This window comes from Ovis aries, chromosome 2 (assembly GCF_016772045.2).
Source record: "Ovis aries strain OAR_USU_Benz2616 breed Rambouillet chromosome 2, ARS-UI_Ramb_v3.0, whole genome shotgun sequence".
NCBI lineage: Eukaryota > Metazoa > Chordata > Mammalia > Artiodactyla > Bovidae > Ovis > Ovis aries.
The window spans coordinates 239,861,473-239,879,487 of record NC_056055.1 but is presented as its reverse complement, the minus strand read 5'-3'; the positions used below and the strand labels follow the sequence as shown (position 1 = coordinate 239,879,487).

Here is an 18,015-nt window from a genome sequence, read left to right as displayed (position 1 = left end):
GTCCCCGCTGCTCTCAAAGGTGTCTGACTCTGAATCTCTACCCCTGTAGTTTCTCAAAGTGTTTCCATCTCACCTGGGTCATTTCCCAATAGCTCACAAATGTCTCTCAATATCGCTCATCTTGCTCAAAGAAACAGGTCAAGCATCTGTATTCATTTTTTATTTCGTATAAGACACAACCACACATGGATGATCTTATCTGCAAAACGGAACATAGAGACACAGATATAGAAAACAAACAAATGGGCATCAAGGTGGGGAAGGAGGCATGGGAAGAATTGGGAGACTGGGATTGACGTATGTACACTACTGATGTGTGTTAGTTGCTCAGTCATGTCCGACTCTTTGCGCCCATGGACTGTAGCCTGCCAGGCTCCAGGCTCCTCTGTCCATGGAATTCTCCAGGCAAGAATAATGGAGTGGGTAGCCATTTCCTTCTGCAGGGGATCTTCCCAACCCAAGGATCGAACCCCGATCTCTTGCATTGCGGGCAGATTCGTTACCATCTGAGCCACCAGGGAAGTATCCATACACTACTGATGCTATGTATAAATTAGATAACTAATGAAAACCCTCTGTATTGCTCAGGGAACTCAACTCTGTGTTCTATGATGACCTAAATGGGAAAGAAATCCAGAAAAAAAGAGAGAGAGAGAGAGAGAGAGAGAGGGGATATATGTATATGTATAGCTGGTTCACTTTGCTCTACAGTAGAAACTATTATAACACATCATTGTGAAGCGACTATCTGCTGTGCTGTGCTCAGTCAGTCGTGTCTGACTCTTTGTGACCCCGTGGACTGTAGCCCGCCAGGCTCCTCTGTCCATAGGATTCTCTAGGCAAGAATGCTGGAGTGGGCTGCCATTCCCTTCTCCAGGGGATCTTCCCAACCCAGGGATTGAAACTGCATTACAGGCAGATTCTTTACCATCTGAGTCACCAGGGATTCTGACAAACTTGAGGAGAATGGGACCCTATTCTAGCTGTGGGACCAGGCTGATGTCTAACCAGCCAGGTTCCCAGAAGCCTCCCAAGTAGCAGCAGAACAGTGAGCGCTGCAGGAGTCTGTTATCCAGGATGTGAGCTGAGGGCTGAGCATTAGATTTCTTATAATTTTAAAAGTAGATATTAAATTTACCCACAGTAACATGCACACATCCTAAGTGTACAGTTCAATGAGTTTTGATAACACCCTGATCAAGATGTAGAACACTTCTATCATCCCCCCAAATTCCTGCTTTCCCCTTTGCAATCAATCTCAAAACTCCACAGGCAATCACGATAGGTAGCTGGAATTTTATTCCCTGTTCAGGAAACAGCAGTGGTCTGTTTCTATGATACTCCAACCAATCCATGTATCTTGACATCACTTTTTTTTTTTTTAACCAGAGACCCATTTCTAAAGTTTTTTTTTTCATTTTTAGCAAGAAAGATACGTACATTGTTTTTGTAGACATAATGCTATTGCACACAGTAGACTATGGTATAGTGTAAATCTAAGTTTGTTGCATTTCATATTGCACTATAACTGATTTGCAGTGTGTATTAGTTCCAGATGTTCAGCAATTCTCTTTATCCTCTTTCCTCAATCCCTCTCTGGGACACCCTGGGTGCTAGGCGGTGGCTTCAATTCTCTACAAGTGTCGCCTTCCAATCCCCCGTCCTTTCCCTGAGTGCAGAAAATAGCACAAAATGGACCTTCAAAAAGATACTTTCTTGGGACTTCCCTGGTGATCCCATGGTTAAGACTCTGCATTTCCAAAGCAGGGGGTGCAGGTTCCCCTGCTCAGGGAACTAAGATCCTGCATGCCATGTGGTGCAGCCAAAAAATTAAATTAAACACATTTTCTTGATGGATAATTGCTTTCCTGGCTCTCAGTGGCATGATCCTTTTACTGAATTTATGATGTGGGCAGTAATTCAGTTCAGTTCAGTTCAGTTCAGTCGCTCAGTCATGTCCGACTCTTTGCGACCCCATGAACTGCAGCACGCCAGGCCTCCCTGTTCACCACCAACTCCTGGAGTTCACTCACTCGCTTCCATCGAGTCAGTGATGCCATCCAGCCATCTCATCCTCTGTTGTCCCCTTCTCCTCTTGCCCCAAAATCCCTCCCAGCATCAGAGTCTTTAGGAATTCTTTATTACAGATGGGAAAATGAGGCTGAGTATGTCTCCCTCCCGACTGCCAGTCCTTCCAGGACAGGGCTCTGCGCCTCCCTCTCCCCACACCAAACCCCCTCCCCACCACACACACACCCCACCAAACACACACCCCACCACACACACCCTACCACACACACACTCCCCACCACACACACACTCCCCACCACACACACACTCCCCACCACACACACACTCCCCACCACACACACACACACCCCACCACACACACACACCCCACCACACACACACACGCATCCCACCACACATCCCACCACACACACGTACCACAAACACGCATCCCACCACACACACAAACCCCCCACCACACACCCCACCACATACCCCACCACACACACACACACCCCACCACACACACACCCCACCACACACACACGTACCACATACACACACACACACTCCACCGTACACACACATACACACACCACACACTCACCCCACCACACACACACAGGCACTCGGGGCCTATTTGCTGAATTCCTCAGGGGCAGCTAAGCCTCAGTCTCTCGATCTGCAACACGAGGCCTCGTGTCTGGCATTCTCCAGGTGCCGGCGCCGGCTCGCCCTTCGCTGTCCTCCGTTCTGCTCTGGTCCGCGGAGGCTGCAGCCCTCCTTAGGTTCAGGGGCCACCCCGTGCTCCCCGGGGGTAATGCTCCCTGCCACTGCAGGCCCCTAAGTACCGCAGCAGGCTTTCTTAGCTCTACAACTGTGCCCACCTCTCTGCTCTCGCCCCTTCATCGAGCCCTTTTCAGTTACCCCTTTAAATACTCCATCTGTTTCCATCCAGTGTCCTGACTGCTACAGTGATTGGTACCAGAATAGCCCTGGGAAATAGACTCTTGGCTGGGATTCTGGGGTTCTGGGATGGGTGGCTCACACATCCTGATTAGTGTGTGAACATCCTCCTTGGCGAGGGTGAGGGACGATGGTTATCCGTGACACCACAGTGACTGCCTTTATGACCAGTGGTGGTGTGAGATGCACTGGTATGATGTCGGGAGACCAAGCAGCTAGGACGTTTAGTCACTATGGTGACAGTCGTGATTACAAAGACTGGCACAGCCTTCTGACTCTACATCTGATTGCCCTCGGGGACACACACAAAGGAAACAAAACAGATTGAAAGCCTTGAACTGGGCTTGATGGGATATAATTCTCATTATGACCTAGAAGTAATGAGAGGTGATGGAGGTGTCCTGAGGAAAACCAGCATCAGAAAAAGGCCCCAGGTGACGTCACTGCAGGGTGTTCATGCCAGGAATTTTTGAAGGTTTCAGGCTGAAGGGAGAGTGCTGCCTTCACCAACAAGGAAGATTCAGGAGGTGCTGGGGTTCCAAGTTCTATCCAAATGTCCCCATCCCATGCTTGGATGTCCCATCCTTTCTTAGCCAGTGCCCCTCCATTAGCATAAAGATGTGGTGGGTTGCACATTTAATTGGTTCTGCGACCCTGGTGTGTGTGTGTGTTAGTCACTCAGTTGTATCTGACTCTTTGAGACCCCACGGACTGTGCCCTGACATTTAAGGCCTGGGCTTGGTCCTCGGCTACATCTGCCCTGTGGCCCCCAGAGATCAAAGATTCCTTCAGAGTCATTCTAGAGGCTTTCTGAATGTCCACCCTTGCACTGAGTCATGAGTTCAAGGCTTTCAGTTTGTTCTTAGCCTGAGTGAGCTCAATGGGACCACAGACCCATTCTGACAATTAACTGACAGACACACCACTGGGGACTTCCCTGGTGGTCCAGTGGTTAAGACTCAGGGCTTTCAAAACAGGGGACGCATGTTCAATATCTGGCTGAGGGACTAAGATCCCACTTGGCCTGTGGTGAGGCCAAAAAAGCAGGGGGGCAAACCAAAGGCGATACTCACATCCCTAAGGGAATTCCAGAAATTGGTGCCACCGTCAATGATCTGAAATACACAGAAGTGGTCATTCCTACTGAGACTCAGTTTAACTTACCTGTGTGGCTGGTGCAAAAGCCAGCTGGGTCTTGAGGAATGACGAGATTACTGTAACTACTAGGTGGGATGGAGCTGTAACTGTGTGTCCAGACATGAAAATCTCACTGGAGCAAATCAACACGACTTCTGCCTTGGGGCCCATCCTTGACCCCCAGTTCTTTTCTATCCCACTAAGTAAAGATCATCAAAATTAGTTTGTCTTTGTATATTAGAGATAGCAGTGTACCTTCAGTCTACATCCTCAAGGCTTTGTTTATTCTCCTGATTTCTGCCATAATCTAGTCCAAAGAGATACTCATCATCTTGATATAGTTCCAAACAGGCTGGTCCATTATATTGATGACATTATGGTAATTGGGCCTAGTGAGCATGAAATTGCAAGCACTTTAGATTCTTAGCAGAACATATGTATGCCAAAGGAAGGGTGATAAATCCCACAAAATATTCAGAGGAATGCCTTGTCAGGGAAGTTTCTAGGTTACCTGGAAGTCTGGGGCATGTCAGTACATCTCCTACAAAATGAGAGTTGCTGAACCTGATATTGCCTACAACAAAGAAAGAGGCAAAATGTTTGCTGGGACTCTGGATTTTTGAGGTAATATTCTGAAGGAGATCAGCCCTGGCTGTTCTTTGGAGGGAATGATGTTAAAGCTGAAGCTCCAGTACTTTGGCCACCTCATACAAATAGTTGACTCATTGGAAAAGACTCTGATGCTGGGAGGGATTGGGGGCAGGAGGAGAAGGGGATGACAGAGGATGAGATGGCTGGATGGCATCACTGACTTGATGGACGTGAGTCTGAGTGAACTCCGGGAGTTGGTGATGGACAGGGAGGCCTGGTGTGCTGCGATTCACGGGGTCGCAGAGTTGGACACAACTGAGCAACTGAACTGAACTGAGCTGATACTACATTTGGTCATGCTGTTCTACCAATTTACTGGGAAAAGTCATAATAATGCAAGTTTTGCGAGAGGCCTGCGGCAAAATAAGATGCTGTAGCAGGTCCAGACTGCAGAGCAAGCTGCCCTGTCCCTCGAGCTTTACAATTTAGAAGTTTATGGCAGGAAAATATGCTGTATGGACAAGCTCCAGCAGGAGAGATGCAGTACAGTTATAGACCCTTAGGGTTCTGGATTAATTTGTGCCCTCTTCTGCCAGTAACTATTCTCCACTGAAAAACAGCTCCTGGCTCATACCCGAGCATGGTGGAGACTGAATGCCTAACTTCAGATCACCAAGTGACCCATGCAACCAGAACTGGGCATCATCTGATCCATCTCTTTGTCAAACTGGACATGCATGACAACATTCTATTATTCAATATTATATCTTAGATCAGGTCTGAGTAAGTCCAGGAGGCACAAGGAAATTGCAGGAACAGGTGGCTCAGATTCCCATGGTAGGCACTCTCACTGCCTCACTGCTTCTCTCTCAGCCCCAGTTGGGGAAGTTGCTATGACCGGTTATCACGGAGGAAAAAGCACAGACATGATTTCCAAATGAGTCTGCATAGTATGTTAGCACCAGCCACAAATGGATTAACTGCCACATTAAAGCCACACTCAGAGTGTCTCTAAAAGACAGTGATGAAGAGATATCCTCTTCTGGTTACATTGATTGTCCATTTTGCATGGAAGGAGAGATGACCAGAGGTGCAGATCTCCTCTGATTCATGAGCAGTGGGTTGACAAGCTGACTGGCTGCTCAGAGACTTGAAAATAAGATTGGAAGATTGGTGATGAAGAGGTAAGAGGTCTAAGGGAAAGATTTATGGATGAACTGCTTGAAATGGGCAGAGGTGGTGAAGCTATTTTAACTCACACAAGTGTCCTGAGAGGGCATCCATTGTGAGGGGGGGTCTCAGTGGTCAGGTGGACAAGATTACCTAATCTGTTGATGTCAGCTTCCTTTTCCAACTACTCTGGTTCTGGTTCAATGGGCCCACACAGAGAGTGGCCAGTGTGGCAGGGATAGAGGCCATTCATAGCGTGGTAGACAAATAATGACCCGCCATAGAGGTCCATGTCCTGGACTTTCCTGGTGGTCCAGTGGTTAAGAATCTGCCTGCCAATGTAGGGGACATGGGTTTGATCCTTGGTTCTAGAAGGCTCCACACACTACAGGGCAACTAAGCCCAGGTACTACAACTACTGAGCGCACACTCTAGAGCCTGTGCTCCACAGCAAGAGAAGCCGCGGCAATGAGAAGCTCAAGCACCTCAACACAGAGTAGCCCCCGCTTGCTCCAACTAGAGAAAGTCCATGTGCAGCAATGAAGACCCTGCACAGTCAAAAAATAAAGGGATGTCCACAGCCTAATCGAGGATGAGGATCCTAATTAGGATTACGATTTGTGAACATATTTTATAGGGCAAAGGGTAAATTAAGGTTCTGTTCGGTCGCTCAGTCGTATCCGTCTCTTTGAGACCCCACAGACTGTAGCACGCCAGGCCTCCCTGTCCATCACCAGCTCCCGGAGTTTACTCAAACTCATGTCTGTTGAGTCGGCGATGCCATCCAACTATCTCATCCTTTGTCGTCCCGTTCTCCTCCTTCCTTCAATCTTTCCCAGCATCAGGGTCTTTTCCAATGAGTCAGTTCTTCACATCCGGTGGCCAAAGTATTGGAGTTTAATTATTGGAGTTTAAAGTAGGCAGAAAGAATTGAAGTCGCTAATCAGCCGACCTTAAAAACAGGGAGATTCTCGCTTTTCCAGCTCAGGCCCTGGACGCAGCAGCCGTTGCTATGTTGATGCCCAAGAAGAATCGGATTGCCATTTATGAACTCCTTTTTAAGGAGGAGGTGATGGTGGCCAAAAAGGATGCCCAAGCACCCAGAGCTGGGAGACAAGAACATGCCTGATCTTCACATCACGAAAGCCATGCTGTCTCTCAAACTGCGAGGCTACATGAAGGAACAGTTTACCTGGAGACACTTCTGCTGGTACCTCACCAATGAGGGCATCCAGTATCTCTGTGATTACCTCCACCGGCCCCTTGAGATCATGCCTGCCAACCCTGCGCTGCAGCCATCCTGAGACTGGCTGGCCGCGGCCCAAAGGTCTGGGGGGAGAGCGACCCGCAAGACTCACATGAGGAGAAGCCAGCAGAGACACCTACAGACAGCACCGTGCCACCTGGTGCCGGCTGAAGCTGGGTTAGCAACTGAATTCCAATTTAGAGGCGGATTTGGTCGTGGACGTGGTCAGCCACCTCAATAAAGTTGAAAGAGATTGTTTTGGGTTGAATAAGCCTCTAACCAGAAAAATTAAAAAAAAAAAAAAAACAGGGAGATTCTCCTGAGTTATCTAGATGGACCCAGTGTCATCCCAAGAGTCCTTAAATGTGGAAGCCGGAGGCAGAGGCAGAGGCAGAGGCAGGGTGGAGTGAGGTGAGAGTCTCCTGGCCATGGCTGGTTTTAAAGATGGAAGGAGGGAACAAGCCAGGGAATGCAGGCAGCCTCTAGATGCTGGAAAAGGCAAGAAAGCAGATTCTCCTCTAGACTCCAGAAAGGACTGCAGCCTTGCTGACACCTTGATTTTAACCCGTGCTCAGTCACTTCAGTTGTGTCCAGCTCTGTGAGACTCTATGGACCATAGCCCACCAGGCGCCTCTGTCCATGGGACTCTCCAGGCCACAGTACTGGAGTGGACTGCCATGCCTTCCTCCAGGGGGTCTTTCCTACCTAGAGGTCGGACTCACGTCTGTCTGTTTCCTGCATTGGCAGGCAGGTTCTTTACCACTAGAGCCACTTGGGAAGCCCTTGATTTTAGCCCAGTTAGACTCATTTTAGTCTTATGACCTCCCAAACTGTAAGATAATAAACTTGTGTTGTTTTAAGCCACTAGGTTTTTGGTAATTTATTTCAGCAGCATATAAAATTGGTACACATAGACACAACAGATTTCCCTCACCAAATCTGATCAGGCAGTGGGCACTGCTGAGTGCTCAAGCTGCCATCAGCGAAGATCCAGCTGAGCTTCTTGTTTGGAACTATTCCCTGGGGCAATGGTTCTCAAAGTGTGGACCAGGAAGACTCTTCCATGGGTTCTATGAGGTCAGATCTGCTTTATTAATACTAAGACAGTGTTTGCCGTTTTCTTTCATGAGTGTATAGTGGAATATTCCAGAGGCTACACAGCATGTATTCAACAGACGGACTGCTGAAGCAGATCTGAGAATCTAGCTGTCTCTTATTAAGCCAGGTTCTAAAGAGATCTGCAGGAACTTCCCTGGACGTCAAGTGGTTAGGACTCTGTACTTCCACTGCGTGGGGCACGGGTTCAATCCCTGGTTGGGGAACTAAGATCCCACGTGCCTCAGCATGGTGAAAAAAAGAGAGAGATTTTCAAACATGTCAAATCATGGCACTCTTCTCACAATTTTTGTTTTCAAAAAGTTATTTTCATTAAAATGTTATGTTACTATGTAATGAGTTTATTAGTTTTAAATAGTTTAGCGCTGTAACTTCTAACCCAGTAAAATAGATATAACCCACATAAACAAAAACCGTTTACAATTGTTTAGAGTATAACCTTTCGATAATTTTAAAGAATGTAAAAAGATCCCGACACCAAAAAATCTGAGAACCACCACCCTCCAGGGACCTGCTAGCTGTCTATTGGCAGGTTGAGTGCACTGCCCCCTTGCTTCATAAAGGATCGGTTATCTATCACCGCGTGGTAATAAGTGTGCATTCCTGCTATGGACTTGCCTTCCCCGCCTGTAGTGCTTCTGCCAGCCTCGTCATTTTTGTACTTGCTTGTTCATCACTCTGCTATCCCACACACAGCCTATTTCCCTTTTTTGGTGAAGGACGCAGAGCAATGGTCTCGCTCATGGAAGCACTGGCCACACAATGTGTCCCATCGCTCAGAAGCAGCTGACTCGCTAGAGAGACCTCCAGCGCCAGCTGGGAGACCGTAACTTGGTTCTTGACATGCGGGATGCAGTGTAAGTTTAAAATCAGTGGCTCCGCCTCTCTCACAGCCTGAATGCAGAGGCCCAGGGACCAAGCAGTGGAAATGAGGGTGGCTCTTCTGTGATTCCAAATAACCTCCTGGAGGAATTTCTGCTTTCCCTCTCTCGACTTTGCGCTCAGTGGGCCTGGAAGGATCACAGCTGTGGTTCCTTGAAGTCACAAGTAGAGTCTTCCTTCTGGTCATTTTGAGCTCTGTGTATTGCTTAACTCAAATGTGGAGAGCGGATCAAGTGTACCAGGTAGGGTGATGAATCTAGAAAAGGGAGGGTGGGCAGGAAGGCCACGTCTAGAATCCAGAGGGCCGACTGAGCGCCTCTCAGATCTCCCATGTCTAATAGCGACAGTGGGAAATGGCAACCCAACAAACCGAAGACCAATACAAACCTGAATTCCATAGGAATAAAAACTTAGGGGACACACACACACTGTAAAGACCCAGATATACACTCACACACTGTAAAGACCCAGATACACACACACACACATTGTAAAGACCCAGACACACACACACACACACACATTGTAAAGACCCAGACACACACACACACAAACACATTGTAAAGACCCAGATACACACTCATACACACACACACACACTGTAAAGACCCAGACACACACACACATTGTAAAGACCCAGATACACACTCATAAACACACACATACATATTTTAAAGACCCAGAAACACACACACACACACACACATTATAAAGACCCAGATACACACTCATACACACACACACACACATTGTAAAGACCCAGACACACACTCATATACACCACACACATACATTGTAAAGACCTAGATACATACACACACATTTTAAGACCCAGATACACACTCATACACACACACACTGTAAAGACCCAGACACACACACACAGTAAAGACCCAGACACACACACATTGTAAAGACCCAGATACACACTCATACACACACACACACACTGTAAAGACCCAGACACACACACACACACACACACATCTTGTAAAGACCCAGATACATACACACACTGTGAAGACCCAAATACACACACACACACTGTAAAGACCCAGATACACAGTCATACACACACACACATTGTAAAGACCCAGATACACACACACATATACATTGTAAAGGCCCAGATACACACTCACACACACACACACTGTAAAAACCCAGATAAATACACACACACACATACATTGTGAAGGCCCGGACACACACGCACGCACACACACACACACACACACACACTATAAAGACCCAGATACACACAGACACACACATTGTAAAGACCCAGATACACACACACACATTTTAAAGGCCCAGGTACACACACAGTAAAGGACCAGACCAACCAAAGTGCTGGCAGCTGGTGAGAGGACCAAGGAAGGGGCGGGAGGAGGAAGGCATGACTGCTAACCCAGGTCTCGTGATCAGCTCCAAAGGCGGGGCTGGAGCAGGTTTCTGCTGTTATCCCTCCTCTACTGTCTTGTTGAAAGAGCCTCGATGATGACTGAGTTAGGTTCCTGGTGAGTGTGACTGGAGGAAAACAATGATGTGGTGAGACAAGGATATGGCTAGCTGATGAGGCCGTTTTTCTTTTTTTTTTTTTCCCTGTTAGGGATGAGCTCTCTTTAATAAACCCTTAATTTTAAGAATTGAGGTGAAATTCACATAACAGAAAACAAGCCATTTTAGAGTGATCAGCGGCATTTGTGCAACCATCACCATGATCTATTTTCAAAGCTCTTCCATTACTCTAAACAGAACTTCTGTAGCCATTAAGCAATAGGGACACCCACTTTTCATCTGAAGGGCAACAGTGAATGGTGAGGGGGAGGAAAGGAATGGCTCTGCCTTCTCTAAAGCCACTCTCCCCTTGTTCCCCTACTGAAGGCTCATCCGTGTGAACCATGCTCAGTGAAGTTGCTGCCTCCCTTCCCTTTCCCGTGAAGGGGAGGCGCCAGCAGGATCAAAGTCAGAGCATTTCTCCTCTGGCTCCCTGCCTGGCAGGGGCTGTGTTCTGATCCCTGTGGCTGCAGCTCCAGCAAGGCAGCCCTCTCCCCGAAGCAACAACTTCTTCCTCTTGCCCTTCAGCTTCCTGTAGTGTGATCCCCTTGAGTCCCATCCCTGGTAAGTTTCCTTAACCCTGCCCGCACCTCCGTAAAGAATTCCTTAGTTGAAGGTTCTTTAGTAACCCTTTGAGTGTTCATCCATTTCTTGCTGGGACACTGTTACAGGAATGGATGCTGCGCTCCCTCCCTATGGTCTCTTTGATACCCGTCACTTCAGATTTTATGGATCAAACCAGCTCCATTCACAGGTCCCAAGTCTGGGCAAAGGAGATGCTATCCTCCACAAAGCAGGTCCCCAGGGTGCCTGGGGTGTGTGCCCAGGCCTCACTGCCCTCTGGTGGCCAGCTCCAGAAAGTGCACCTCATGGATCCAACTTCAGGGGAACTAAGCCCACCAGGCACTGTGCTGAGACCATTCCACTCCTGAGCATGTTCCATCCGGGGGTTATTGTCCCCACTTCACAATGGAGGGCCTCTCCCTTGCGTGCAGCATAAACCAAAATCTTGACCATGGGCTGCAAGGTCCCACCTTCACCTCCCTGCCTGTCACTCTCTGACCCAGCCACACCAGCCTTCCTTCAGCTCCTAGGGTGTTCCCATGTGCAGCTCCCAGTTAGAATATTTGGGAACTCGCTGAAGCTTTCTTCACCGGGCTACCCTCATCTCATCCTATAGTTCTCTCCTAGGGTATCACGTAGGAAAGTCCTGCTCAACACCCCTCCTTCCCTTGTCACAGAGAGAGAGAGACAAAGACACACACACACACAGAGACATAGATACACACAGACACACACAGACACACACACACAGAGAAATACACATATATACACACAGACAGACACACACACAAACACACGCACACACAGACAGGCACACAGATACACACAGACATGTACACAGGGACAGACACACAGAGACAAACACAGAGACATACAGACACACACACACAGAAATACACATATACACACACAGACACACAGATACACACAGAGACACACACAGAGACACACGCACAGAGAGACACACAGACACATATAGATATACACAGACACACACAGAGACACACACACATAGATATACAGACACACAAAGACACAGAGATACACACACACATAAATATACAGACACACAGAGACACACCCAGACACATAGATACACACAGACACACACACACAGAGACATGCACAAACAGAGAGATACACAGACACACATAAACAAACACACACAGAGACACCTAGACACATAGATACACACAGACACATGCACAGACACACACAGACACGCACACATGGCTTTCCTGGCAGGACTGATGAACGCCGCCCTTCTTCAGAAGGAGCCGAGGGCTGGGAGCCTCCTGCTCTGCTGGCACCTGTGTCCCTGGCGCTGGGCCCGCGGGAATCAGCACGGCAGCACCTGACATGGACGAGGCGCCTCTCTGTGCAGCCACTGAGCCAAGTCCTTCAGGTGCCTGGGCCACCTTCCTCCCCCAAGTCCCTGGCACCCAGGAAGCAGCCCTCAACTCTATCAAAAACTCACACGGATTTATTAGAATATGAAAAAGATTCGGTTTCTTCTGTACAGGCGGCAGAGCGGCAGCAGCTGTGGTGGCTTTGAACACGGTTGTCAACGTCACCCTTGCATGGGGACTCCTGCCCAAAACAGTACTTTCATGGAGAGGAGGGGGAGATGAGCACCCTCTGCCCAGTCCACTGGGCAGGGGGATGCTCTGACTATTGCACGATCCTGGGGAAAGGAGTACCCTAGAGAGAAGGACAGAGATCACCAGGCCTGGGCCGGGCCCATGGCAGCCTCGGGAGTAGGCCTGTATTTCTGTGAGCAAAGGCCTCTGGGGCCAGGGCTCCGCTCACCCACCAGCCCCGGCCAGTGGGAGATGCTCAGGGGACACCCTGCCCCCCTCCCAAGGACAGGGCTCTACAGCAAGCTGAGTGCAGTGCTTACAAGAGAGGTTCCAGGGGCCAATGGGGGCAGGGAGCGGGAGGAGAGAGAACAGGCCAGCAGGAGCTGAGGGCCAGGCCCAAGAGAAGGAAGGTCCCAGGAGGCCCAGCATCTATGAGTTAGAGAAAGTCACCATTGGGGCGTCCGTGTGTGTGTGTTGGGGGTGGGGGATGGTGAGGTCATTTCTGAAATCAGAGCCCTGTGGACAGAGGACTGATTTGGGGAAGTGTTGGGCAGACAGGCACGTATGCGGATGAGTGATGCTCTGGAGTAGGATGGCAGGAGTTCTGTTCAGGCAGGGGTTTCAAAAATGTTTTAAAAACAGGAATGCCCTCTGTGCAAATAGAATCGTACATGGAAGTGTGAATAAACAAAACAGATAAAAAGGCAGCACTCTCTGGAGCTCCGATCAGCAGCCCCTGAAGGGCCCAGTGGTCCCTGCTGGAGCCCAGTTTGGAGAAGCTGAGTCCCAGCTCCAGACAGAGCTCAGAGGTGCCCTCAGCCTGCAGCTCTGAGTAAGGACAGGTCAAGTGAGGTGGCCAGGGTGAGAGCCGGCAGGGGGACAGTATGGCCACGGTCCCCAACCCCTCCCCAAGTCCAACGCCTGGTCCCCTAGTCTCTTCCCTGTTAATGGAGGCCCCCGCTCCTTCCCTGCCCAGGAGGGACCAAGGCTGAGCCAGAGGCTCTTTGGTTAGAAACTAAGATTGACTTGAATGAGTAGGGTGACGGAATGGGAGGGAGCCCCACGGAGGTCTAGGGGACTCAGAGGCCCTGCTCAGGGTAGGGAGAGAGCTTGGCTCGGGAGGGGGCAGGGTTTGCCTCACAGCCAGGCAGGTCCGCCTCCGAAGGATGGATCAGGAAGGCAGTTCTGGCGGGAGGGAGGGCGCTTCCCGGGAGGCAGGGGGAAGCCGTGCTGCGGTGGGGGCTGTGGGCCCAGCTGCCATGCGGTGGGGGAGGGCCGGGGCCAGTCCAGGTTGGGAAGGATGAGGGGAACACCCCCCACCCCCCACCCCCCCGCCAGCAGCCCTGGCTCTGGAAGGAGAGTCCATGGTGGGAGGGCACCGCCCGCTGGCCCCCCCTCCGTGCTACTGGCCCTTGGGGATGAAAGGCTCTCCCTCCCCAGGCTCGGGGTGGGGGCCTGGGTCACTGAGGCAGCGCTGTATCCTCTGAGAGCTGGGGCTGTCGCTTGGCGCCGGGGTGAAGACATCGTCGGTGCCCGGGGACGAGGGCTCCTTGGTCCGCATCGTGAGGCCCCCATCGGGGTCCTCGTCATCCTCCTCCTCCTCGGCCAGCCTCCCTGGATCCCGGCTCAGCCCCAGGACCTTGCCCTTCAGCTCCTCGTTCACCAGGTCCACGGACTCAGGTGACTGCGGGGAGGCCGGGTCGATGGTGATCACAGGCAAGTCGGCCTTGGGCTCATAGGCCAGCGGGTCTGCAAACCAAGAGCAAGGCGCATGCTGGCTTCCGGCCCTGAGCCCTCCCAGTGCGTGGCCCACCTCTGCCCGCAAAGAGTCAGCCTGTGAGTGAGGTGATCCTGGTATGCTTCAAATCACTCTGCACGGGCCTTTTACAAGGCCAATAATTCCTTCTCCCCTCGGACTGCGCTCTCCAAGGTAGGACTGTGCTCCCCTGCTCAGCCCTGGGGCTCCCATAGGAGTCCCTGCTCCAACGAAGAGCTCAGGCTCCCTCCTGAGCTCCCTGTCCTGGAAGGCCTGCCTTGGTCCCCCACATGTCGGAGAGCCCAACAGTGCAGCCCCCTCCAGCCTCCCCACGGGCACCCAGCTCCTCAGCCCCTCCGTGGAGCACTCTGTGCCTGGGGAGGACAGCAGGGCCACTCTCCTGGGGGGCCCCCCTCTGGTGAACCCCCAACTCCACCTGACATAGGAGGAGCTCACGGCTTGGCCCGTGAGAAGCCCGTCCTCCCTGCAGGCTCTCTGAGGCCCGTGCCCAGCCTCAAGGCTCCTTGCAGGGCCCCCCACGGCCTGCCTTACCTGAGCCGATGCGGGCCCGCGACATGGTGGGCGAGTCCAGCTTGTGGGCCGGCACGGTCAGGTAGTTGCTGATCTGACGAGGAAGAGCAGGTGGGGGCAGGGGGATGAGCAGAGGCACCCCGGGCCGGTGGCCGCACACCCTTCTTTGTGTGCCTGGGGTGCCCGCGCCTCTCCGCCCATGCCCGTGGCAAGCCTGAGCCAGTGCTGGGTCCTGAGGGCCTGGCCCAGCCTCTTGTCGAGCTCCGGGGTGACCCTGAACACTCCCACACTGTCCCACCTCTCCCGTGGGGACACCAGCCCAGCCTCTAGCTCCTGCCCTCATTTGCCCCTAAGGACAGACCCACAGTCACCTCAGGAATGTCACCTGGGCCCTGGATGACCCCCGAGATTCTCAATGCAACACGCTCCAGCTGAACTCAGCTACTTATCTTCCTTCAAAACCTGCTCCTTCCTTGGTGTCCCCTCAGCCACCCCACCTGCCTACCCCAATCAAAGGCCAGATGTGACCCCTGCCTCCTTTTCCTCTTCCCTCAGTCCCACCTCAAACTGGTAACCAAGTCTTGCCACTCTGACCTCCTAAATGTCCCTTGAATTCTGCCTGCTCCTCCCATACCCCACCACCCCCCTAATCCACCCGCACCCCTTCCCATGTGCTTCCCTTGCTGAGAACCGTTCATGACTTCTCCATGCTTTGGAAGAAAGCCCAAACCCTTAACGCCATTAACAAGCTTCCTTGCAAGCTGAGCCCCTCAGTCTGTGGTCAGGAACTTGTGTATAGTTTCTTTCCTTCTGCCTGGCCCTTCTCCTGCCCACACTCCCTCCCCCAAGACTCTCATTCCTAAGCGCACTCTGACCACTTCCTTGTTTGAGGTGCTCAGAGCCCCTTGCACTTCCGGTTCTGCCCGGGGCCACTATGTGCTCCATAAGGGAGGGACTGGGCTGATGCACCACCGGATACACGGAGGCAATTCTGCCGCTTGGCACTTAGGGAGAGCTCCACAAATATTTTCCTGAACGAATGAATGAAGGCATGTGTGTCTTGCTTTCTGATTCTGAGCCTTAGTTTTCCTTTCCTCTGAGCCTTAGTTTTCTCACTAGAAAATGAGAGGTTAGAGCACGTGGATAGACTCTTTTAGATCTGATACCCGAGGACACGGTGGGGAACGGGGGCCTCTTTGCTGCTCTGAGTAGAGAAGAGGTGGAGAAGGCAGCTTTCTGGAACTTTCTCTGGGGCTCAGCCTTTGAAACACATGGGGTGTGTGTGTGTGTGTGTGTGTGTGTGTGTGTGTGTGTATGTTCAGTTGCTAAGTTGTGTCTGACTCTGCAACCCCATGGACAGGGGAGCCTGCAGGGCTACAGTCCTGAACACAGGAGGGCTACAGTCCATGGAATTTTCCAGGCGAGAACACTGGAGGAGGCCAAGACACCAGATGGGAGTGGCTCTGTCTCCCAGAGGGCTTGGTGGTGGTGATGCAGGCAGAGGAAGAGCCCAGGTTTCCAGAGAAAGGCAGGAGCCGGCTCCAGCTGCAGACACACCTTCTGCTCCAGTTGCCTGGCCTTCTGTCTCCGGAGCAGCATCTGGTTCCAGGCCTCCTCGTAGGGGTCGGCCACCAGCGTGTGTCTGTTGTAGGACCGCAGCTGTGGGAGGAAAAGCTGTCAGGCAGGCCCAACCAGGCCCCGGAAGCTGGGCCTGGAGGGGCTGGGGTGGCTCTGGGCACGCGGAGCAGAGGAGGGAGGGTGGGGCGGGGGGCTCCTCCACGGTAAGTGAAGTGGGCCGGGCAGGGGCAGCCCCTCACCCTCTGCCTGGTCTTCTGCAAGTTGTTTCTCAGGATTTTGCGGATCTCCTCTTCTTTGTCCTTGGACAGTGCTGGTAGGATGCGCTCGGCCGGCAGGGACTTGGGGTGGATGTTCCTGGGATAATAGGCCTCAGATTAGAAAATTCCTGGGACTCTGGGGGCTGGGGCAGGACAGAAGGGTCCCCTGGGGATGATCCGGTTGGGTGCGCCAAGCCTTGGGTCCTCAGTGTGATCTGCCCGCCCGGTGGAATGACCTAGGGACCCGCTCCAGGTGGGTGTTGAGGGGTCAGCATGTGGCTTGCAGAAGTGGCCAGGGTTGGCCACTAGCACTCACTGCATGGAGACGGTGGAGACGGCCGAGGGGATCTTGCCCATGCCCCCACTTTCCACCAGCTCGATGGCCTGCTTCATCTCCATCTTGTGGTAGAAAGCGATGAGCTGGGGCTCCTTGGAGCGCTCACCAGCTATCAGACACTTCTTCACGTACTTCTTATTAAACCGGTTGAGCCTGGTGGGAGGTGGGAGGAGATGGGTGAAGCTGGCTCCTGCAATGGGAAGATGCCCAGGCCCTTGGGGGGAGACCCTTACCGGCCCCTCCCCGCCCTCCTGCCCACTAGGCCTGCCACCTACTTGTCTTTCCAGTGGTGGTGGCCGTAGTGGCCACAGATGTCCTCGATGCCTGTCAGAAGGTGGTCCAGGAACTGAAACGTGCCCAGGGCCAGGTCAAGCCTTACTACTGGGCTCCTTCCGGACCAAGACTCCTGAATGGGCCCCCACCTTCCACCCCAGGGCTGCTCTGCTCAACCCAGCCCTGTAGTTCCAGAAGCAGCCAGGAGGTGGCGCCCACACCCCACTCATCCTGAAGCCCTGTGGACCCCTCCAGCCCTCTGCCACTGGGGCCCAGCTGAACCATCTTCTCTGAATCCACTTGTGCCCAGCACCTGGGCCAGGTCTCCCCAGAGGCAGAGACGGCATGACGCTCTCTCCTCAGGTTCCTGGCTGCTCACACCACCCCTCGCTATGGGGTGACCTGGTGACCTCAGGAGGCACTGGATGAGGGAGGAGGGGCTGCCTGAGGACATGGATGCA

The 18,015-nt window shown here is 51.9% G+C and overlaps 1 protein-coding gene, 1 long non-coding RNA gene and 1 pseudogene across 3 annotated transcripts in view; 1 reads left to right on the top strand and 2 right to left on the bottom strand.

Moving 5' to 3' along the window:
- Window positions 1–6,630: 6,630 nt before the first annotated feature.
- Window positions 6,631–7,361, top strand: LOC105606958 (small ribosomal subunit protein eS10-like; annotated as a pseudogene).
- Window positions 7,362–7,985: 624 nt separating this feature from the next.
- On the bottom strand, window positions 7,986–12,438 carry LOC121818772 (uncharacterized). The gene is made up of 2 exons (XR_006058880.2): window positions 10,530–12,438; window positions 7,986–9,374 (listed from the first exon to the last, which is right to left on the bottom strand). It is a non-coding gene; the product is annotated as an uncharacterized LOC121818772 (long non-coding RNA).
- A 265-nt stretch (window positions 12,439–12,703) lies between these two features.
- Window positions 12,704–18,015, bottom strand: part of SLC9A1 (solute carrier family 9 member A1) — a 52,551-nt gene continuing 47,239 nt past the window's right edge. For both annotated transcript variants that reach the window (XM_004005085.5, XM_027965457.2), the window contains exons 7-12: window positions 17,557–17,627; window positions 17,261–17,434; window positions 16,927–17,041; window positions 16,667–16,768; window positions 15,131–15,203; window positions 12,704–14,571 (exon numbers count right to left, since the gene is read on the bottom strand). In XM_004005085.5, the coding sequence (XP_004005134.2) occupies window positions 14,225–14,571; window positions 15,131–15,203; window positions 16,667–16,768; window positions 16,927–17,041; window positions 17,261–17,434; window positions 17,557–17,627 (882 nt within the window). In that variant the 3' untranslated portion in view covers window positions 12,704–14,224. The remainder of the gene's footprint in view (window positions 14,572–15,130; window positions 15,204–16,666; window positions 16,769–16,926; window positions 17,042–17,260; window positions 17,435–17,556; window positions 17,628–18,015) is intronic.